The sequence below is a fragment of the Trachemys scripta genome, chromosome 1 (genome assembly GCF_013100865.1).
Source record: "Trachemys scripta elegans isolate TJP31775 chromosome 1, CAS_Tse_1.0, whole genome shotgun sequence".
Taxonomy (NCBI): domain Eukaryota; kingdom Metazoa; phylum Chordata; order Testudines; family Emydidae; genus Trachemys; species Trachemys scripta.
The window spans coordinates 214,295,236-214,319,726 of NC_048298.1; the positions used below are offsets into that span (position 1 = coordinate 214,295,236).

The 24,491-nt window shown below is 38.3% G+C and overlaps 2 protein-coding genes across 12 annotated transcripts in view; one reads left to right on the plus strand and one right to left on the minus strand.

Moving 5' to 3' along the window:
* Nucleotides 1-5,606, plus strand: part of GPM6B (glycoprotein M6B) — a 131,018-nt gene extending 125,412 nt beyond the window's left edge. For 4 of the 7 annotated variants that reach the window (XM_034756809.1, XM_034756834.1, XM_034756849.1 and 1 more), the window contains 3 exons: nucleotides 598-671; nucleotides 1,036-1,101; nucleotides 3,676-5,606. In XM_034756809.1, the coding sequence (XP_034612700.1) occupies nucleotides 598-671; nucleotides 1,036-1,101; nucleotides 3,676-3,825 (290 nt within the window). In that variant the 3' untranslated portion in view covers nucleotides 3,826-5,606. Of the gene's footprint in view, nucleotides 1-597; nucleotides 672-1,035; nucleotides 1,102-2,024; nucleotides 3,091-3,675 lie in introns of those variants that run through there. The other 3 variants (XM_034756826.1, XM_034756857.1, XM_034756841.1) reach the window with 1 other exon arrangement.
* The window catches only part of OFD1 (OFD1 centriole and centriolar satellite protein), a 61,996-nt gene that overhangs the window by 1,575 nt on the left and 35,930 nt on the right, over nucleotides 1-24,491 (minus strand). For 3 of the 5 annotated variants that reach the window (XM_034756754.1, XM_034756778.1, XM_034756787.1), the window contains 6 exons: nucleotides 20,324-20,424; nucleotides 14,373-14,492; nucleotides 12,751-12,908; nucleotides 11,919-12,098; nucleotides 10,852-10,922; nucleotides 6,038-7,940 (listed from right to left, as the gene is read on the minus strand). In XM_034756754.1, coding sequence (XP_034612645.1) covers nucleotides 7,895-7,940; nucleotides 10,852-10,922; nucleotides 11,919-12,098; nucleotides 12,751-12,908; nucleotides 14,373-14,492; nucleotides 20,324-20,424 — 676 coding nt within the window. In that variant the 3' untranslated portion in view covers nucleotides 6,038-7,894. The remainder of the gene's footprint in view (nucleotides 1-6,037; nucleotides 7,941-10,851; nucleotides 10,923-11,918; nucleotides 12,099-12,750; nucleotides 12,909-14,372; nucleotides 14,493-20,323; nucleotides 20,425-24,491) is intronic. The other 2 variants (XM_034756761.1, XM_034756770.1) reach the window with 2 other exon arrangements.

Here is a 24,491-nt window from a genome sequence, read left to right on the forward strand (position 1 = left end):
TAAAAACCAATAAGGTCAGTAAATAAGCATCTTGTTCACTATGGGGGTGAAAGGGGTCTGCAGTATTGGATTTATACGTACCAGGGTTCACCTAAAATGTTTTCTACCCATTGGAAATGAAACAGGAAATACTGTATTTTTGTAATTCTTCCCTACCACCAACTACACCAAAATAATGAAACCTTACTCAAGTGGTGTTTTGGCCTAGTAAGGACTTCAGTATTGAGCCCAATTCTGAAAGGTGCCACGTACCTTTTGAGAGCCGAATTGCCCCTCGTAATCGGGGGAGTTGGGCGTGCTCACATATGATAGGCCAACAGTGAGTAAAATCACCATTTGGCTGCCATATGGGAAACCTACATCTGAGAACATTTGGCAAGCAGCAGCTAGTCTTGGTGTATGGAGAATGCACAATCTGAGTGATTTCTTTGTAGTTTCTCCTGCCAACTCAAAGCTGTACTGGTCAATGTGTGGGTGCATCATAAGGGAACACAACTGGCATGTGGGTGGGGAGGAATAAGATTTGAGAGGAATGGAAGGTTATGCGTTGGCTGTTTAGAACTAACTGTACATTTTGTTCTGGTGTTGTCATTTCAGGTATCATCCCTTGGAATGCTGTACCAGGCAGGGTTTGTGGTCCAATTTTAGAGAACATCTGCAACACAAATGAGGTACAATAACAAACTACAGGGCTATTGCAGAAGCCAAAGAAAGTCATATTGGAAGATAAATGGGTTTTTCAGAAGCCTCTACTAACATGCCAAAACCACCATCTATGCAACAGTGGCAAATATCAATATTGTTAACATCTTTCTTCCTGCCATCCAAAGCCAGAAAAAAAACTGTTCTCTAACAATTTTTTTAAAAGTCTTCTGGGCTACCTGTTCTGTAAATAACCAGTAATATAAATAGAGCAATAGAGAAAACAAAATTTAAAAATTTGCCGTGTTAGAGTTCTACATTGAAATGGCAAACAGATTCAATTGTATTTTCCTCTAATCATTAAAATATTTGTTTTAATCTCTTCTTTTCTAGTTCTACATGTCCTATCACCTGTTCATTGTGGCCTGTGCTGGAGCTGGTGCCACTGTCATAGCCCTGGTGGGTAACATCCTCCATATTTCTAATGAAACTTAACACACTCCTTTCAGCTTTTAATAAGATATTAAACACCTTGAAAACAGTGATACCTCAAATAAAACAGAGTGACCTGTTGCACTTAAGCTTGTAGAATAGTCACCATTATTTAGGTGCATTGCACCTCAATGTAGCTTTCTTAAATTAGAACATCCATCATAAAGGCAAGCAAACTTTGAGGGGATAATACTTTGAATAGAACTTCGCTTATTGCAACTCTTTTAATAGCATTTGATAAATTACTCTGTCTGTAGTTTGCAATTCCAGTTTGACTCCGGATGGGGCAAGGCCCAACTCTGGTAATTTAAAGCCAGAAAAATCCCAAATTCTGGCCATAAGAAGTTAAGTTTTTTTTATTCTTTAGAAATAACCAAACTTCTTGACTCTCTTGTTCTGAAATATCCTGCTTCTGGGATTTTTAAACTTGAGCCATTTCTCTCCCCAGTTCCTCCCTTTTTTTTGTTTCGCGGTGAAGGGTAGTATGTAAACCTGTTACTCTGCTTGTCTGAACCTAGGACACTTGGGGTCAGGTCACTGGTACTGGGCCTACAAAAGCTACTTAGGCAGCAAGTGGAAACGTAGCTACTAACAAGATGGCATGTTTCACTTTTTTTCTTACAGTAAGGGACTATTAGAGCTATCAACTTTTAACATCGCATTAGCCAAATTCAGGGGTGATATTCACTATTTTTCCACTGTAGCTGCCCCAGGCCAGACTGTAGATTATATCTAAAACTGGGTAGCAAAATATTTGCTTAGTACAAGTCTTGAATCATCATCTGAGACAGTTATGTCTGTCATAGAATTGATCGAAAAATTGCTTGAAGAGGGCTTGAGCCGTCAGCTTATTGTATCTTACTCTCCTGTATTTTGTTCTTTTCCACCAGCTGATCTACATGATGGCTACCACATATAACTATGCTGTTTTGAAGTTTAAGAGTCGGGAAGATTGCTGCACTAAATTCTAAATTGCATAAGCCCAGTAAAGAGCTGCATGTGTAGCCTGAAATACCACTGACACTCTAGACTAAGAGTCTAGCTTTTCAATTTTGTTACAGTAATTTGTAAATAGCTTCAGTAAGCATCGTTTAGCATATCAGATTAATAAAATGACTTATTGTATATGAATTTTGATGTGGATGAGATCTGGCTATTTTCTAAACGTTGAGAGGATTCAGTTACTTTAGTTGTTGCAAATCATCCTCTGATGACAGGAGTTATTAAATTAAAGACATCCTAACAGTTCTCTCTCAAACAAATTTTTAAATGGCAGTGATTAGTTATTTTTCTCTCTCCTGTGCACTAGTTTCAATAGTAAGAATAAAGCATCCATTATAGATGGTGTACAAGGGACCAGGTTGATTAGAATAGTGCCAGTACATAGCTGTTTGACTGACATACAGTACCATGTGTTTACAAATGTATTTTTTTTTAAAAAGGCTCCCTATACATTTGCCAGTATTTCCAATGTATGGATGACAAAGTCACAAGGTACAGCCTATTAGTGGGGCTTCAGGAAACTCTACAAGAATTGAAACTTCAATACTAAATTTTCAAGTAACTGCCAAATCATGCTTTCTCTGGAAAAAGAAAATACCATTCTATAGCGCTGCGTAAAACAATCACTTTCCTTTTTGGACCCCAAACTGACTGTAAGAAACAGCATTTAGGTAATTTTTGTGCTGGTACTGTTTATGAAGTAGTAACTGATTTCTCAGTAGCCAGATCTCAAAATATAAGTTTGACTGTATGGGAAGTGAAACTGTGCATAGACCAACACTGTTGAAAAGGCACAAAAGAATCAAGGTGTTTTCAGATGTAGATTTTTCTTGCATGAAATTTGGTGAAAAGAAGATGGCAAGAGATTTTTACTGTGCAAACTGAAACAATTTCTATATATGCTCAAACTTTACCTGAAAGTAGAAAATGGGAGTTTAAAAAAAAAAAAAAAAAGTTATAAAAATGCCACCACTAAGATTTGTTAACTCAGCCTGCATGGTTTTACTTATAGTTTCGGACTCACGTTTCCTTATTTAATTTCCCCATGTTAAAATGTAGCTTTTTATTATTCATAGTAAACAATGTTTACAATTTTAGGCTTCTTTGGGGGGGTTGAATGGAACGGGAGGGAAATCTCACCAGAATCTTTGCACTACATGTGTTTAAAGAAAAACACCACAAACTTAAGCATCAGTTATCGACTCTAAGCTTCAGAGTATATATTTGCCAAATGCAAAAAGCTGCTTATATTTTTGCTTCCTTTTTTCCTGTGTTGCATTTTAACAGATCAGTAAAACTCTTCAGTTCATTTTTACTACTTCTGCATACTAACACTCTCTAGCTAGTTTTTAATAAGCAAACTAGAAGATAAGCATGCAAAATTCTAGAAGTCAATTGAAATGAGCCTCTGTGCTGTTTAATAGCAAAATGCTTATTAATGTAGAATAACTTTTGTTTAATGAACGTCTTAATCTGACTAGCAGCTCGCTTTGCCTCTTGACATGCTCACTAGCCATCATGCTCACCCTTCTCTTCCAGATCCACTTCCTCATGATACTGTCTTCTAACTGGGCCTACTTAAAGGATGCAAGCAAAATGCAAGCTTACCAAGATATCAAAGCAAAAGAAGAGCAGGAGCTTCAAGATATCCAGTCTCGGTCAAAAGAGCAACTCAATTCTTACACATAAAAGTTTGCCAGAGTAATTCAACAGAAGAATTTTGTAGTTCTGACAAATCATCAAACAGCTGCTCTGCAGTACAGATGTATGTCTACCAAACAATCTAATACAGAAGTGTAAAAACTTCACATTCAAGCTCCTGGAACATGTTCAAAGGGAAACCTTCCAGTGGGTAACCTTCCTTTCTTTAGTACAGATTTAAGAGGTTTCAGGTCCAGCCATTTTAAAAGGCAACACTTTGTAACAAGTGACCAGTCAGTCATCCTTTTGAGACTCTTGGTATTAATTCTTATGGCCTAAAACTCGTCCACAAAATTGTAGTGGGTCACCCAAAACAGCAAGTAGCAGGAGATTTATGGCCATAAATAATTGCACAGTTATGAGATGTGATAAAACAATTATCCCAGTTCTATACCAAATGAAACTGTGGCTAGCTCATCAGATTTCTCATAGCTCACGTTTATTTACTGATACAATCTCAGCATGTAATAAACCAGCTGATTCATAAAAGGGCAAGTGTCTAACTAAACACACTTTTTTTTATGGGCTGAAGACCAGAAGTCCATTTTCAGAGCCACATCTTTTTCAATAATGCTATAGTGAGCCACTGTCACTCTACTGCACTTACTATCTGCGTAAGCTGGGTGCTGAGTAATCGCTCAGCTGCTCCAAGTTTTAATTATTTTTATTAATTGATGGATATGTTGATGGAATGTAGATGCCTGTCAAGATAATGATCCCCTTCTTTGAAAATAAATGTCAGCTTTGCCTTAATATTTATTTTCTATAAATGTCTTAGCATTTATATAGTAGCAGGAGACCATTATCTGTATTATTAAGCAAAAAGTGTTACCTTATTAAAATGAAACTGATTTGACTATTCCAAATGAGCAGACTAGTCAATCTGCAGAGTTTGACATAAGCTATAAAAAAAATACAGCCATAAAGCAGACCACTGGTCAGCCATCTTTCTCTACTTCGGTGCTTAAGTTTATAGCCAGTGCTTATTCATTTTCTCTTTATAAAATCACAAAAAGCAAGTGTGGTGTTCAGCAAAAAATCTGGTGCCGTGTTAAAGTCATTTCCCACAGCAGTCTGCCTTCATTTTGTTTTTTCAGAAACATTCAGTGATATCTTGAGTATTAGTGATGGGTATAGTTGGTGTTTGTTCTTTACAAAATATATATAAGTATGGGGGGGTAATCAAGTATCAGTCATTTGAAAAAAAATTAAATGGTAAAGTCAAGTTATATTCCCATGTTAAGTTAATGTGTGGTTTGATTAGTTTTGACTGTTGGCTGAATATTAAAATAAAAAGGAAGCACAAATTTCTTTAGCTAAGTCAATATTAAAATGTGGACAGACATTTTTCAAGTATTACCTTACAGTTGAATTTTTTGGTTAAATGCCTAAAAGTCTAATTTGACAGTTTTTAAAAAAGGGGCAAAGTGTCTGTAGAGCAGATGACAGTGTAGCCTAGTGTTTGTTTTACCTGTTGCATGAAAGAGAAACATTTCTACAGCAATGCAGGTGATGTTCTAGCCCAGTGTTTGCATAAGGGTAATGGAGGCAGTGTCTTAAAGCCTAATTCTTTTCTAGTTCGATGTAGCTATTACTGGGAGTTTTCTGAAGTTTTGTTTAAGTAGTCTAATATTTTTATGTAAAGAGCATTAAATTTTGCTATGTATAAATTTTTGTAACCTAACAGTGAATCAATATTTTCTATCAGTGCCAAGGGCTTCCTGTAGCTATATCCAAGTGTTACAATAAATATTTGTAGATAATAGACACACCATTTGTCTATACTTATTTTAAGACTCTCTTTAGACAGTTATAGCTGTACAAACAATGAGAAAGTTACTTTATTTGGATGAATTCTCCATCTTACAACTTTTGAATTTATCTCTAAGTTCTGAGTAAAATAATTCAATATTTATTGAATATATCACCAGATTGGGGAGAAATGCTACCAGGACTTTGCTTCTCGGTGGCATGCCACAGGCTGTGGATGTTTCCAGTGTGATAATAGCCCACAACTGCTACAGCATTTTAAAGAACAAATTCAAGTCGCATCATGCACCAAAGTGCTTTTCATAAGTTCTTAAAATCAAACTAATATCCTGGGCAGTAAACATATAGGACAGAAGACCATGTGCATGATGTAATTATTTTTCTTCATATTTGGTTCTTGAGCATTCTACAAAATTGGAAATGTTCCTACCTCTCAATGCTCAGCTGCTATCCCAAATCACTCGGCTCTGCTGTGAAGTTACCTGTAAATATCCTCTTGAGCTAAATATTAATTTACTAAAAAAATTTAAAGCAGAGAAATGACATTTCTTTCCTTCAATTTGCTTTTTTTAAAGGGATACAAATTATTAAGTATGGCCAACTTGACTTCCCAATAGTGACTGTGGCTGAATGAAGAATCAGTCAATGTTAATTATTACACATCTCATGCACTCAGTTTTACAGAAAGAGATTGCTAACCCTGCAACCACCTGAGAGTCAAGCTAGGGTTTTCGACTTGTTACACGTAACCATGACCCAAATCAAGTGCACTACTAGTTGCACCTTCACTATACCTACTGTATAGTACAGTGGTTCTCAAACTTATTAGATTATGCCCCCTTTCTTTGTGGCTGTAGTAGTTTACATCTCCCGCCACACAAGTAAATATACGGATCGATGCAGCAGCAGTGCTTCACTTCAATCAGTTTCAGCTTCTTTGTTTTCACTTCAAGTATTATGTTTCTGTTGCAGGAGTGAGCCAACAAGCCATTGTAATAAGAGCAAAAGCAAAACTGTGATTGTGGTCCATGCTTACAATTTAATCCATTTGCTATGATGTGGTGTGTGTTTTATGTAAAGCTTATACAAAGTTGTTGCCATCTGAACAGAAATGCACAGTGCTAACTGATCTGGAGAAGTCAGCTTTGCTAGTTATTTATTGCTGGTGGTAAAATGTGCAACAAAAGGGGTCCCCTGCCCCAAATCTCATTCTTTCTCCCCCAGAATACATTCCCTGCTCCCCAGTTTGAGAACGTCTGGAGTAGTACATAGTGCTGCTTTAAAATATTTACCCACAAACCAAAGAGTACTTCCATATTACATTTATTACTAATTAGAAATTCTGTACCTCAATAATGAGAACGTGTCAGAGCACAGGTGACACATTTTATTATAAAATACCAGAACAGTCTATAAAATGCAAACCTAAAAAAAGTAGAAGATTAAGACAGTTGTGCTTGTACCCTGTCTTATGGAATATTGAAGATACCAGCAGTGAAACAGCATGAAGCTCACCTTTTAAAAAAATGTATTTTTCTTCCCCCATCTTGCTGCTGCTATAGAAAAGTACTTAAACAAGTTATCTCCAGTGAAAAACTACACTAATCTAAAGGTGGTTTCAAAGAAATAGTTATCAGGTATCTATCAGAATGCATTAAAAATTGTAATCATAATCAGCATATCTGAGCCTTGTGTCAGAGATAGTCTTCTTGACATGCCATTTGTGAAACCAGCAATATAAGCATGCTGGAAAAGACACTCACTTTCAAACCTACTTACTTTGAATTTTCATGTTTATCATTTAATCTTTAAAACTCTTCTCTTAAGGCAAGATGGTATTTTTTAAAAAGTCACCTAATTTACCTGAAAAAATGTTGAACTGCTTTACATCCTAATAGAATAGGCACCTTTGCTTTTCAGTCACAGCCCAGCGCTTTTTCATGAATATGAAAACAAACACTTTCTGATCAACATGCTGCAGTGACTCCTAGAATATTTTGTAAAGATATGGGAAAGCTTAAAACACAAAGGTTAGGCCCTGTGCTTATGATTTTAGCAGCTATTAGTACTACCAGTCATAGTAGATTAATCTAAAATTACTCATTTGGGATAATGGCTTTGTAAAAGGCTTCTAATTTTTTTAAATATGAACATGTTAAACTTTAATTCTGATCCCCAGCTGAAACCATTGTGCATGAAAATATTCAGTTCTTGTGGTGTAGTGACTGTTTACATAACTTCACACCATCCTCCATTGTGCTGGTCATTAGGAGATAGTAGCTGCTATTCACCAGAAGTCTTCATCCGGTTCTCCATGAGAGACGCCTGCAGCACTAAAAGTGGGATGGAAGGGGAAAGGAATTATGAATTGGTTCTGAAGCAGTCTTCTACCTGAAATTTACTCATACTTCTAAATATCTTCCCTTCCTACTAGAAAGTTCCAGTTGCCTGAGATTTAAGAAGGGACAACCTCCTTAGGGTGACCAGATGTCCCAATTTTATAGGGACAGTCCCAATTTTTGGATCTTTTTCTTTTATCGGCTCCTATTACCCCCTACCCCCGTCCTGATTTTTCACACTTACTGTCTGGTCACTCTAAAACTCCTACCTCTGGCTTTACAAATTAGCCTTTCAAATTACAGTGACATAGTCAATAGTCCCAGGCAGTAAGTGGATTCTTGAAAATTAATACCAGTGTCTGAGCATAAGCTTCTGACACAATGAAATCATCCTATCAAAAAATAAGAGGGTATCTATTTGTGAATCATAGAATATCAGGGTTGGAAGTCCAGCCACCTGCTTAAAGCAGAACCAACCACCAACTAAATCATCCCAGTCAGATCTTTGTCAAGTGTGACCTTAAAAACCTCTGAGGAAGGAGATTCCACCACCTCCCTAGGTAACCTATTCCAGTGCTTCACCACCATCCTAATGAAAGTTTTTCCTAATAGCCAACCTAAACCTCCCCCACTGCAACTTGAGACCATTGCTCCTTGTTCTGTCATCTGCTACCACTGAGAACAGTCTAGATCCATCCTCTTTGGAACCCCCTTTCAGGTAGTTGAAAGCAGCTACCAAATCCCCTCTCATTCTTCTCTTCTGCAGACTAAACAATCCCAGTTCCTTCAGCCTCTCCTCATAAGTCATGTGCTCCAGACCCCTAATCATTTTTGTTGCCCTCTGCTGGACTCTTTCCAATTTTTCCACATCCGTAGTGTGGGGCCCAAAACTGGACACAATACTCCAGATGAGGCCTCGCCAATGTCAAATAGAGGGGAATGATCATGTCCCTCGATCTGCTGGCAATGTCCCTACTTATACCGCCCAAAATGCCATTAGCCTTCTTAGCAACAAGGGCATGCTGCTGACTCACATCCAGCTTCTCGTCCTAGGTCCTTTTCTGCAGAACTGCTTCCTGGCCATTCGGTCCCTAGTCTGTAACAGTGAATGGGATTCTTCCATCCTAAGTGCAGGACTCTGCACTTGTCCTTGTTGAACCTCATCAGATTTCTTTTGGCCCAATCCTCTAATTTGTCTAGGTCCCTCTGTATCCTATCCCTACCCTCCAACGTATCCATCACTCCTCCCAGTTTAGTGTCATCTGCAAACTTGCTAAGGGTGCAGTCCATGCCATCCTCCAGATCATTAATGAAGACATAGAATAAAACTGGCCCCGGGACTGACCCTTGGGGCACTCCACTTGATACCGGCTGCCAACTAGTCACGGAGCCATTGATCACTACCCAAATGCAGATAGATAATACACTGTTTTTATTAGATGGGAATCCCTTATTGTCACCATTCATGCACAACCTTACGTAACACAGTGTTCAGCATGTGAGAGGGGAGAAATAGAAACTGCCTACACTATGCGCTAGAGATGTAATTTCCTTTGCTAGTCTACACATGCTTGCGCTAGCTCTCATTGACCAATATGAGTATAAATAGTGTAGCTGCAGAAGCCTGGGTAGTGGCACCGGAGGTTGGGCAGGGTATTTACCCACCGGTTTCAGGTGGGTTTCTATGGGCTATGGCTCAGCTGTGCCTCCGCTGCCGAAGAGAGCTAGCACAAGCAGGGGAAGTCACACCACTACCTTGTAGTGTGTAAACAGCCACAGTAAGGAAGACACACTTTAGTTACAACTTACAAATTTAAGTTATGCAATAAATGTTTATCTACTTGAGTAAATGTATCTTATTAAACCATTCAAACTTCTACTGAAACACTCCAGCTACATCTGTTGTTTTTTGTCTGTACCAGGATTACTCTAACTTCCAATGAGTTAAATGGAAAGACCATCATCATAGGTGAAGCACAGAAGCATTAGCAGAAAAAGCATTAAAATACCCTCTAGTTTTAGCTAAGCATATAACAACCAATCATTGGGAAGCAGGGATAGTTCAAGATTTACTTCAACAATTAGCTCTTTATGAAAAATTCAGACAAGCCAATCCACTCGAGCATAACATTGCACCACTTCTATTTGCAATTAAAAAAAAAAAAAACCCCACAGGTCTAATAGACGGAATGAAAAAATGGGCTTTGTGGGATGGTTTAGGGACCTGTGTAATGGGATAAGGAACCTTTTACATCATTGGCTCAGAGCTGAAGCAAGTTAGTTTTTATTCTCCAACAACTCTTTCCTGGTCTACCTAAAATAAATTGTTAATCAAAATCCAGTGCCAGAATGAGCAAATATATACATAACCAAACCTACTCTGCCAATTTGGCACACTCATTTGTTGGCCTTGCAGAGATGTTAGGCAATAATTGTGTCATTAACCCACAGGAATTCTCTCAAGCTCTGGGCAATGTGGAGGTTGTGCTGCTACTGTCCCATCAATGAAGGGCTAATCAGCAGGGCTGTTGACCTATCTCCCTTGAATGTAGTTGCTTAACATCACTGTAAATGAGGGTGTTTACAAATGCTGTAATAATTTCTTCACCCAAGAGAAGAGGGCTGCATTTTTCTAAGGAAAATTAAAGAAAAAACAAGTCTTCTTTACTTAAAAGGATACCTAACTTCAGTGTATTGCTTTTGATCTACTTGTTTAGGAGAAAAGTTTGTCTGAAAGTTATGTATGAATTTCATTTGAAAAGGCAGACATGTTAGCTATAAATCAAACCATAACTATCACATAAATAAAATGAGTCACATTTTCAAGTAACTGAAATACCATTTCTGTGACTCCTTAGTAATTAATAATACCTCAGCTTTAAATAATAATTGTATCCAGCCTGACCTGTCATCTTTTTCACTAGACAGAAGTTTCTCTATTAGTGATACTTCTTCCGCTTCCTCTTTTTTGGAGCTCTGGCAGACAAGAGACAAGCATTAAATTTGGTTCTTTGGCCTAACTTTACAAACATCATCGTACTATTGTAGCATATGATCTTACAGAGAGCTTAAGCACATAGATAAGCTATTGTTGTCAACAAATGCTATCTATGTAGTTTTATGCACACCATGACTTTTTAAATAATGTCTTATAGAAGAGCAAGCACATTGCCAGCAATATGGTATTACATCCCAAAAGTAATGATATTTGGGGATACAAAATGTGAACCACTTCTGAACAGAAACTTATAAAATAATTTTATTACACAAGAAATTCCATTTTTGATGACAATCCACTCACTGGAATGCTTCAATGGAATTTTTTTTCCATCACATAGTTACTTGTTCTCTCAGGGCTAAATATTTAATTTTTGACATCCATTCATCTGGAAGCTATTTCACACCTGCAATTTTTGTGCACTCTCATTTACATGTATAAATGATAGCAGTGACAGAGGCAAACCCAATTTCTGCAGAAATGGGTTTTGGAAGTATAAATTCTAGCGTGTGTGTTATGTACATTATACATACCGACTAGTGAACGTGCAAGAGGAGGCCCCTTTAAAAATTAGGCCCTCAGTTTTAACTATCCTCTGTTCACATTCAATATTTTGAAACCATTAATTTCTAACTACATTAAATACACAGTCTATTGTTTTGTGTTACTGTTTGACATGATGCAATATAGCAGGGCACAGCCTTATATAAGAAACGCAATCTTGCCATTCCCACATGACCTAGCAAAACCCCTTGGAAGACAGATCTCCAACAGACCAACTATATTATAAACCTGCTCCTCTTCTCACAATTTGTTACTCTAACTTTCACACTGAAAATGAAGAAGACCAAATTGAGTTGACAGTATTCTCCACCTCAAGATCTATCGATACATTGTAATTCAGACAAAACATTGTCCTCTAGAGTCACACTTTAAAATCACCCTTTTACTGCCTACAGGTTTTGGTATATCACCTTGTTTGTCAGCTCCTGCTCTCTGCTCTGCTGTATCAGTTTCATGTATTTTTCTAGTGGATTAGGACGAGGGTCACACAAATTGTCTTTAGCGTCAGGATTACTGATTTCTGAGTCTTCCACTTCATGGTCTGTCTTTTTTGTTTCTTCTTCACTTTTCAACGAATCTTGGGTCAACTTCTAAAAAACACAACAAAACAGCAATACATTTAAAACTGACCAGCCAGTTCAAAAATATTTCAATCAGGTTTTAACTCAATATGTTTATATATGAAGTTCTGTACATTGCTAGTCTAATCTAGTAATCTGTGCTCCAGTCTGAATGGAGTGTTTAATGTGACATGTACCCCATATTCACTCACACTTTTGGGATGGGATAGATCATGCAGTCCTTGCTCAGGCAAAGTCCCATTGTAGTCAATGGGAGTTTTACTTAAGTAGAGACTTCGAGACTGGGTATTAGGTATCACGTTATTTTTTTCATTCAGTTTGTTCCAATCTGGGAGCCAATTTAGAAAACAGTCTCTAGCTTTGGCTTAGAATAAACCAAACCCTCTCCATGTTGAAACCAATGCCACACAACAGTATCACATATTAACATGAATTACTGGACAGCAAGCTATTAATCTGGGGAAAAATTTTAGAAACAATAAAGTTTAGTTATTATGTAGCTACAGAAATGAGAGCAAATCCAAGATAAACTATTCTATGTTAAATTCACATAGAAAAAACAATGTAGGAAGTCATCTAGGATTGCTATGTGGCTTATTTAGTTCAAATTATATGGTATAATAAAGTTGCATTCCTGTCAGAAATTAAAATATTACATCACCATTTCTTCATTCAGTTTTTCTAGTTCTCTTTCCTCCCTTTCCAGTGCTTCCTGCCTTTCTCTTTGCCTTCTTTCTTCTCTTTTTCTCCTTTCTTCTTCCCATTTTTTCTCATTCTCTTCTCTTTTCTGTTCTTCAGACTGGCTTTGATCAACCACTGCTGAGACAAAATTATTTCTGTGCCATTTGACATACACAGTGCTGTAATTCAGATTTGCAAGTGGTGGCTATTGAAATAAAGCATGACATGCAGCTTGGGAATACAGTGAGTGAATTGGTAGTCCCAGTTGGGAAAGATGGAAAACAGACAAACAATTAAGCAGCAAATTGATTATGTAACCGTTTCTGTATGGCACCTATAATAAACCTAAAAAACCTGGATGTGTAGTTTACACACGTAACATATTGTTAATTTGAGCTAATTTAGCAGGCAATTTTTTTTCAATTAGTAGGTCTTCTTATCTTACTGGTTACACAGTGAAACTAAGACTTAAGCTGAAGAGATAGGACAGTTTTATGATAAAAGCAGAGGAGAGGGAGTCAGGAGACCTGTGCATAATTCCCAGCTGTGCCACAAACTTCCAGAGTGACCTTGGGCAAGTTATTTAAGCCAAATTTTTCAATCAAATATGGATGCCTAACCTAAAGTAGATGAAATCCATAGTTACAGTAGGCTTCTAAATAAGTAGCCTGACTTAGAAGTGGTAAACACACACAGCTCCCACTGAGGTCAATATGGATTTAGAGATGCCCTAGTTTCGGTTCTAAGTAGGAAAATGTTAACCTGAGCCTCTCTGGGCCTCAAATTCCTGATCTGTAAAATGGAGATGATACTAGTCTTCTTCATAAGGATGCTGCAAGGTTTAATTCTTTAGTATTTGTAAAGTGTTTTAAGATATTTGGATACAAGAGGTTACAAAAATACAAAGTATTATAAAACAGTTATTTAGGAAAAACTATCACAGCACTTAAATCTAGTTAAATCTGTGGAGTTTAAATGCTAAGACCATTTATTTCTATAAAGTAAGTAATTTGTTACATGCACAAAATACCAGAAGCTATTTGAAGCTAGAAAGCCTTCTGCCCACAGCAACACCTTTGGGTAAGACTCATACCAAACAAGCTGTTCCAGACCATTATATATAGCTGTACTGAAGCATTGGAGAAATTAAGCATGCTGCATTTAAATCATCTTTGTCTATCTATCTCTGAGGGTTTTATATTGACAACCTTTACAATAGTGATTATATACTCAGCGAATTGGTATGCAAGACAATCAGCAAATGCAGAAGAAAGCTTCTCCCTAAAGAAGCAAAGATCATGAAATTAATACTGAGGCCAAAAAAAATGAAGTCTCTACAGAAGCCAAAAAGCAAGCTTAAAAGATTAAATTAAAACAAAGTTAACAGAAGTACTGGTGAAAATCATCATCCTACAGTAAGTCAAGAATTAACAAACAAAGATGTATTCCTTCTTCTTTAGTACCTAAACACTAGCTTTGAGAAAAGTTTTCAACCACTTCAATACAGGAAACTACAAAATGCTAATTTTTGTTTGCTTTTTGTTTTAATGCATTTGCCATCTAAAAAGGGTATTCACTTTTGTTTCTGAGCTGAGAACTCACTTAAATCCTGCTGTGAAGTGGCTGTTGCTGGCACAGTGTTTGTGACATTGCTCCCATTGACGCTGTCCCCAGATGGATGTGACACATCACTTTCGAGCTGCTCTGGAATGTCCCCTTGATCTGGAGAAGAAGTTTGAACAATGGCCTCATTATTCTGTAATTATAATAGTGGGGCAAAGGAATGGACACGAAGTGTGGGAATGGCTGGAGTGAGAATACATAAATTTAAGCCATTAATTAAGCACTCTCCCCTCCAAACTCAACCATTTAACTGAAAATTAAGAACTATCAAGTAGGCTGCATTTGCTACTTTAATCATAATCATGACATTGTTTGGCTTTGAAAACTAGTTGTAACACGTGTTTACTAAAGCTACGGGCACAACTGAAATCAACGTATACTTGTGAGATAAAAGATTTTTAAAAATCTTATTTGATCCATAAATAAATATAGCCACAAACTGTAAAAAACAAGGTTTCCTTCACATTCTCTCTCTCTCTCTACACACACACACACACACACACACACACCCCACTCACAAAAAACAACATTAAAAGCACTCAGAAGTTAGGAAATGCCAGAATGCCTGTTCAACCTTAATTAGTCACACTTGTGTGTAATGCATTATGAGATAGTCTTTAATTACACGATCACATACTATTTTGTCCACAGGACCCACCTCATTCAGGATGAATGGTGTTCACTTAATGAGCAACTATTCAATATGTTGTTTTCTCCTCATTGTTCAATGTATGGCCCCAGGCCTTATTTACTACACACTATTCAAACCCTGCTCTGAAGACATACGTATTTATTTCCTCATTGGCTTCTCAATGGTGCTCACTCCTATAGTATCTGAATGTTTCACAAATAATAATGAATTCATTTTCACAAGACCATTGTCAGGTAAAGGGGTGCTATCCCCATTTTACAGATGGGAAACTGAGGCACAGACAGATTAAAGTCAGAAGTATCCACTAATTTTGGGTGCCCAATTTGAGACACCTAGGTCATTAGATTTTCATGGAACTTAGCATTATATCGCTTTTTATATGTTCCAAGCACAGCTCTCATTGACTTCAGTTGCAAATGTGTGTTCAGCACTTCTGCAAGTCAGATCCAAATGTCTCAAGTAAGGTAGCGAGAAAAAGATGAACATAAACCAAACTTTTGACAGGGAGTCACTTAAGTGACTTGCCTAGTATCACATAGGAACTCTGGAATTCAACTGCCTTAATCACAAGACCTTCCTTTCTTTTCCTACAATCCCCTGCCTCATTCACTACATACCTTCCAACTACTGCAACAAATGAGGCAGAGGTCCAACACACAACAGTCTTCTTTGCTACACAACCCTGATCTATCCACAGAGCAGATCTATCTGGTGCACTGAATGAGACAGGCATCTTGTGGAAAAAATAGAATGTAATTACATAATTTAAGACTGTCTCATAATGCATACACACAAGGGGACAATTTTCCAAAAACTTTTCCTCCTGAAGCACACATCTCGTACGGAAAATTCCTTCCAAAATAGTTACAGTTTAGCAAAGTTATAAGCAACTGAAAACAAGATCTTATAGTGGGAAGTCTCAGGCAACCTTAGTAATAGGTATTCATAAGATTCTGAGGCCAGAGTGGACCATTGAGATCACCTAGTCTAATCTCCTGTATAACACAGGCACTAGAACTTCCCCCAAAATAATTCCTAAAGCATATCTTTAGAAAAACTTCCAATCTTGATTCACCAGCCTCGTGTACAATGACGCACAAATTTCATTCTTGTTCATGTAGATCAGATAACCCATCATATGATTAACATACTCAAAAGCAACTGTTTTATTTTTTTGGTTTTCTTTTAAATTAGTTTTAAATGATAACTTCGATTAATACTAAAGATATGGCTACTGAAACACAAATATTACTTATTTTGTAGTCATTATCAACAATCATCATCAATATGTTGTTTTGTATACCCCATGCTTGAAACAGCAGAATTTCATGTGTGCAGACTGGCAAAAGCAATGACAAAATAGCAAAACCATTTCTAATATTCTATGAGCAGAAAACAGTATTAATGAAAAGGTCTTTAAACAATCGAAGTCTAAAATGTGCATATACATATAAACTATGCATATAAATGTATCAGAGTTCATATATTTGTATAATCATAAAACACACTGCAAGAAGTATCAATGTCGTTCTTCGGTTACTATATCTTGGATCCAGCTTCTAAAAATCAGTCATCCACAAAGAAACAGAGAACTAGAACATCAACAGTATGTATTCACCAAAATAAGACACTAACTAGTACAGCAAGAATGATCTTTATTTGCAGCCAAAAAGCAACACCACTATTTAGAAAGTAAAAAAAAATTATCTTGCGCTGTGTGTATCTTCATTCTTACAAGTGGGTGGAGAGTGCTAGAGAGGTTTTTATTGCTATGAGTTTGGAATAACTGTGCTGTCATGGTAATTATCTATATCAATGATGGAACCCATTTTAGGATGGACTGTCAGATGGGCGTTTCCTGTCTCCTGATGTCCCCTGGCACCATGTGCTGATATAGTTGCTACATCCTCCTTTTTCTCTCTCCATTTTTGCTCTTCTCCTTTTGTTTTATTCCTTCAGTATTTACTTCCCCGCTTTCTGTATTTCCCCTTTTCCTTTTTTATTCTTTTTTGCTTTGTATAGGCTGTGGAGAAGGTACGAGGTAACTTGAAATTGTATGATATGAGATATTATCAGATAAGTGTTAAGCAAAATTGCATGATGAGGTATGTTACAGGACAAAGAGACCACAAGCTGTTGGGTGCACAGAGGTTTGCACTCCTAGTGGAAGCTCCTCTCAGATTGCTTGTTTGGAATTGGATGGGGGGGGGGAGAGGCGGGGAGGTGTTAATTCAAAAGGTTGTTTTTTTGGGAGAGAGGGAGCAGGATCACAGGGGGGGATGCAAAGGTAGATTTTGATCAGGAAGGGAAACACTGCCAGGCTCTTGTAAGATTAGTCTTTCCCTAGTACAGTGGTCCTCAAACTTTTTATATGCACCCCATCCCCCTTAACTGTAATTGAATCTGTCCACACACATATACACACACTGGAGCCAGGGCCAGAACCGCGGTTAGGAGCCACGGTCGGGGTCAAGGGTCGGGAGCCAGGTCCAGGAGCTGCAGACGGACGTGCGGCTGGGAACGGGCCTAAGGCGCAGCAGAGCTGGGTGGTGTTCTCGCCACCCCCGTCCCCCCGGGGGCTGGACCAACACCTGCCATGTCCCCCTGAACATTCCTCTGCACTCCCCTAGGGGCATGCACCCCAAAGTTTGGGGACCACTGCCCTAATGGAGTAAGAAGTACAAGGGTTACTGAACACTATTATTACGTTTAATCTGGTTAAATAGAAGTTTAGTGGTTTTTCAAACCCAGAAGTCAGAGGTGTTGTCAGTTTGGAGAGATCTGCAGGGCCCTCAAAACAAAGTTAGGAAAAGCAGCCAGGACTGCCTGATATTTATTGGCAAGTGTCCTGAGAGGAAGTTTACAGGGGTCAAATGACTGTACTAGTGCCACAGAGAAATCAATAATGAACAAGGGGTGTACCCATGCAAGGGCAGGTCAGGGCATATGCTTTTCATGTTTCTTCTCTTTCTGCTCTCTTCCTCCTTTCTGATAGCGCTGGTTTTCCTCCACTCACATGCCAATGGAGGTGTTCACTGGTACACCCAACACAGCACTGAGTTTCAGTACAGTTAATTTAGAACCCAGCTCTAGGTACAAATATCTTAAATTATCCCTTCTGTTCATGTGCATCACTAATTGGATGATGAGGCATTTAGCTAATTCTATATAGGCGCGACACCTGCTTTTCCCAGTTACTCATAGCACCCAGTCTGTTCTCAAATCCAGTAAAATAAAGGAAAAAAAATAGGTGAATTAGAATCAGTTCCTAAAAGTATCTACTGTAAAATTAAGTAATTTAATAATTTAAATGAATAAATGTCATATCCTAATTGTATGAGCAGAAATACCTAGTGTAGAAGTATTTCAACTAATGCAAGCTGCAGTAAAATAATCTACAGTAACTCCTCGCTTAACGTTATAGTTATGTTCCTGAAAAATGCTATTTTAAGCAAAATGATGTTAAGTGAATCCAATTTCCCCGTAAGGATTAATGTAAATGGGGGGGGGGGGGCGGAGAGGTTAGTTTCCAGGGAAATTTTTTTCGCCAGACAAAAGACTTTCTTTTTATGTGTATATGTGTCTATATATATATATATAGACACACACACACACACACACACACACACACACACACACACTATAAGTTTTAAACAAACAATTGAATACTGTACACAGCAAAGATGATTGTGAAGCTTGGTTGAGGTGGTGGAATCAGAGGGTGGATATTTCCCAGGGAATGCCTTACTGCTAAATGCTGAACTAGCACTCGGCTGAGCCCTCAAGGTTAACACATTGTTGTTAATGTAGCCTCACACTCTACAAGGCAGCACGAATGGAGGGAGGGGAAACAGCATGGCAGACAGAGACAGAGACACACACCGTGTATATGAGAGAGAGAGAAGCGCATTGCCCCTTTAAGTATGCTGACCCTACTCTAAGTACGTTGCCTTTTAAAGTAGATCAGCAAGTTGAGACAGCAGCTGCTGCCAGCAAGCTCCCTCCATCCTGAGCCCCATCATGTCCCTCCCCTCCCCCCATGCTCTGTGGAGATAAGGTACAGGAGCGGGGGGCAGGAGCAGGGGGAGGGGGACACCCTGACATTAGCACCCCTCTTTCCCCACCTCTGCACAGCAAGCAGGAGGTTCCCAGAAGCAGCTCCAAGGCAGAGGGCAGGAGCAGCACATAGCAGTGGGGGGAGGGACAGCTGAACTGCCCGGCAATTTTGACAGCTTGCTGGGTGGCTGCGGCACAGGTAACTTAGAGGAGCTGATGAGGGCTGCCGGTCCACCCTGGTTCCAAGCCCCCACCAGCTAGCTCCAATGGGCTGCTCTTTCTGTTCTGCAAGCAGTGGACAAAGCAGGCAGCTGCCAAACAACGTTATAAGGGAGCATTGCACAACTTTAAATGAGCATGTTCTCTAATTGATCAGCAGTGTGACAATGAAACAACATTAACTGGGATGACTAAGTCAGGAGTTACTGTATTTAAAAATTGTAAAACGAAAACTAAATGGAATGAATTAAAACTGATGATTAAAATGACTAATACTAAGGGGAAAATCCACAGAACAGTCACCCACTTCATCAACTCATCACTGAACATAGCCAGCATGTCTGCCATGGTAAACAGAACAACCTTAGAGATGTTTTATTTAGAGTTTAATACTGTGTTGATACCTAGGAAAACAAGTAGGGAACTGTTACCTTTGCGCATGAATTGAGACAGTGAGACACCTGGAGCTAATGCTGATCTCTGCATCCATATGTTTGAGAAGTATTCTACCTTTAACTGGTGGTCCTTCTCCCTCCATTTCTTTCTATTTGTCAACAGTGAGTTTAATTTGCTACCCAATCATGCAGCTTTAATAACAGTTTTCTCCAGTCTTTATTAACCTAAACAACTGTGTTATCTGCAAATTCTGATACCTCAGTATTCACCTTCTTCTCCACACACAAACATTGTGTCACTGTAGTTAAGGTTGCACAGTTCTACTTGCATAGTATTTTAATAATAATAATAATAATAATAATATCTAAAAAGCTTAAACTGAAATCTCTGACATAACCTAAACTGTGGTCTTGCAACTTCTCCATCATAATGTATTAAACAACATTTGTTTCTAATATGGATCCCTCAGGCACCCCCTGCTAACCCTTTGCTAATTTTAGGTTGAAAGGAATGGTTAACCTTAAGGAAAATAATTTTCAAAATAACAAGAACTTCTACTCTTTCAATTTACTAAGTAACTGTCTGAAAAAAACACACTAAAGCTTACATTTAAGAGAAGAATCATGTTCTTCAAGGTCCTCATATGCTAGCTTCTCTGGCTTTGAAGAGTCATTGAAGTCCTGATTATCAGCTTGCTGTTCATGAAGACTGAAAGTGGGGAGGAAAGAGAACACAAATTAAAAGGTTTAATAACCAAAACGTCAAGTACATCAGCAGTTAAAGATATGACAATAGTCTGTAGTACCCAAGAGTAGCTATGGACTAAGAAAACTGTAAAACCACATAAGTAAACTAACATATAAGTCAGAATTTACAGGATATGGAATTTAAATACAGTAAACTAATCCTGACCACTGTCAGGTATGAATGCAAGACTTAGCTCTTGGATAAGACCTTTCCCTTCAGTCTCTCCCCAAAACATAGCCACAATTGGGAAGAGTGAAATACATATAAAAAGAAAGATATACTATGAAAATGAGTTAAAAACAGGAAGAGAAAACAAAAAACGAGAAAGAAGGCAAAAAGGATCACACATACAATGAGAAGAGAGTTTAAGAATTATGCCTTTTTAACCACACTCAGTTTTGTAGTTTAATTTGTGTCCAGTGCTTTGATGTCATGATAGTCCGTTAGATTAGATAGCCTTTCATCCCTGAAACTACACTTTACAATCCTTCTTTGGCCCTATGGAAAATGAGTTTAGTGGTCTCTTTCTAACTGCTTCTGGGGATTTGTCTATAACAGTATCAAGTACAATACAGCCAGTGTAACACAGCTAGCAATCTCTTATCCAGAAAGTAGAAAGAGACCTGCAGGTCACAAATGAGATGCCCTGTAGCACTATGTACAGAAGCTTGTCAGCACCTGGCTGTATTAGTCTTTCACTATAAGCATAAACATATAAAATGTTTATGAAAAGTCTAAGCAATACGTTTTTTATGGGGTGAGGATAAAGAGGAGGATACATAAAATGTACAGGCTCTAAGAGATAGCCTTAATTAATGTAAATTGAAGCCTAAGGGAAAAATACTCCTAGCAGTGTTGGTTCTGCCATTTCAGAAGAGAGGCTCAATACACAAAAAAACCCTGTAAATTATACACACCATCTACTGTGGTCAAATATAAGTGGTATTTCTAGAACTATATCATCTAGATAATGTATAATCAGTATATAATCTATATTAAATGGTTTTGAATCTCTCCTTTAGAGAAATTTGTGTCTGTTGGGTATATATTATTTATCTAGCGTACAAGGACACATGCCACTCTGTATAATATTGCTAGTGTTATATCCTGTAGAAGTGTTAGGAAAGCATGGAATTCAATGGGACAGATTTAGTAAACAAAAGTAAGAGAGGTTTGTCTCATTAAGGCAATTATCTGCATGAATCTCAAATGGTTTTCACAAACCATTTTGTCACAGCAATGTTGATGAATATGGACTGTATCCAGTATCAACAACATTCCATAAAACCGCTAATGGTTTCTCAGTCAACAATAAATTATTAGAAAAATGGATTTAAAAACTATTATTCTGAGAAACAAAGATTTATATAAAGGTGCTTTATGGACAGTAAAACTGGCAGCCTAACCTATAATCAAAGTATTGAATCCTTAAATTTTTTAGGAATCAGCATTAAAGCTGCAGTAATCAAGCCTATATCTAGGATGAGCGAGAGATGGAAGGTCTCACTCAAGTAGAGGGCTCATCCCTGTCATTCTGATGATACCAATGTATTTTGGGAATAACCGTAAAGAAAACAATACTTCCCACAGAGCCAGAATACTAGAAATGCAATCCTTTCTCCTAAGGGAAAGAAGGGGTTGCTTTTATTCACTTCCGTCCCACCCACTCGCAGGTTGGGACAGGAAACTAACTGTAGTGCGGGTGTCTTGAGAACAGACATTTTTCCCAGTGATGGATGAGGTGTTCTCTTTTGATTGTCTCCCTGGTGTTCTGGACAGAATATGGACCACTCTACTGAAAATACACCAGATTTTCAAACTTGGGAGGCAGTATCATGGTTTCTTTTTTTTTTTTGTTAGCTCCCCTTCCCTCTTACTAACCTTACCCAGCTATTTAAATCCTATCAACTATGTGACATTTACCTGATGCTTGGAGTGAACAGCTGGAAAAAGCCCACACATTTATTGCTGTACTTCAGAAAAAAAATTGTGTTGCATGCTATAGCCATTTTCTCTTACAATATTCTCATAGAGATGAACAGCACTTAACCCTCAACTGGTGAGGTCTATCATGTGAGATAGTGGGGACAGCATGAATGAATGGAATGGAATAGTGGAAGGTGAGACACTGTGGCACCAGGATAAGCATGCACCTACCTAAGAGGCCCCAGAAAATTCCAACCAGTTCTTTTCAAGACCAAGAATCAAAAGCTCCCTAATCTCTAATTGCATAAAATACAAAAAATAAATTATCTGTATCTCATTTAAAATGAGTACAAAGGCGTGGATTGTTCCAGAAAAAAATAAGGACAAATGAGCACTTGCTATGGCAACCTGAGCCTACAACTGCTTATTCTTCAACAGCAGCCTTGGAGGTTAGGTGGTGGGTGAGTGACAATCCTGCGAATGATCTTTCAGAAAAATAGAATTACAAGGTAAGTAATTGTCCCTTCTTTCAAGACACCATCTATGCAGGACTCTCACTCTTTGAATGTAACTGACCTCCAGGAGATTTCTCAAGATGGAGTCAGGAACAGGGCCTGATTTAGGGGCAGGTGACCGCCTGGGGTACTGGGCTTGGGGGGTGCCGGGCTCAGGGTGCTGTTTTTGTTGTTAGCAACACTTTTCCTAACATGTGGCTAGGTTGAGGATTCTGCTCATGCTGCTGGTCGCGAGTGGTGAGCGCAGGTTTTTGAAGCTCAGGCTCATTAAAACATATCTTTTATCGATGATGGCTGGCAAGAAACTAACGTTGCTTTATCGCTTGAAAATGCCATTGGTCAATCTTTGGATCTCTCTGGTGGTGTGCTTCAGTTCACAAGGGCAAAGGCGAGAAAAGTGACCCTTTGAACTAAAGGACTAGGGTTAACATTCTAAGGCTGACACCTACTCTAACACTATTTAATACTGGTCCACCCAATGTTGGTGCACAGTTCAGTTTCTTGATGTTAGTTATTCTTAAAATGAAAAAGTTTCTATAAGCTTAGATGAAACCAATTTTTTTATTTGCTTATGCATGGCATGAATAAATACAGATTTACAGATCCTAGCGTGCAAATTTATCAACTTATATGATAGGGATAAATCACGCATGCAAGTCGTAAAATGGGCTACAAATGCAATAAAAATAAGGTATTCAAAAGTTTAATAAATGTGGGGGGAGAGGGCCACCAAAGATGCTCCTTGCCTGGGGTGCTATTTGGTCTAGGGTCAGACCTGGTCAGGAAGGCTTTGGTGCTGTTCTGGTTTTTTGTTTTTTTGTTTTTTTTGGGGGGTGGGGGGTAAAGAGGAAAGAATGAGAGATTCAGTGGGGATGTTTTGTTACTTTTTAACTCAAAAATTTGCCCATTTACACAGCCTGAAAAGACAAAACAACAAACTCCAAAATCCAATAGGTGATGCGAGTTTGGGCTCCCCTACTTCAAAAACAAGTTCTGTTGGCATGGGGAAACAAAGGGAAGCTCATCCTCAGAAAATGAATGTTAGCATTGAAACTTTGGGGAGTATGACCTGAGGCTACCTGCCCTGCCTAACATCCTGACTGAAATCCTCGTTGAAGCAGGCAGCGGAAGTTGCTCTGCCTCACCTAGCACAAGCCTAACGATAGGTCAGCCAGGTCACAGCTGTGAAAAAAACAGCAACATAACCTTTCAGACAGAGTCTTCATGGAGATATAGCATCGCTCAAGGAATCAGTGTGGTCTTTCTAAGGTCTTTTGTGTGCTCCAAATAGAATCCCAAAGACCTTTAAACTTCAGCTTTATGCAAAGGGCCTTCCTGGTATGGGAAGGATGAGAAACTCTACCACCACTTTGGATGGAAACTACTGATGAGTTTATAACACAACCTGGCCCTTGTAAAACATGGTGTAACATGGGTTAGTTACTAAAACCTGAAGCTCACTCACTCTATGAGCTGGTGTTCCCTTCATCAGGAAATGATCCCCCCATACAAAACTTGTGATTAAGTGAGCCAATAGGCACTTTTGTCAGCCTTGTCAGGAACACATTAATATCTCGTAACAGAGGG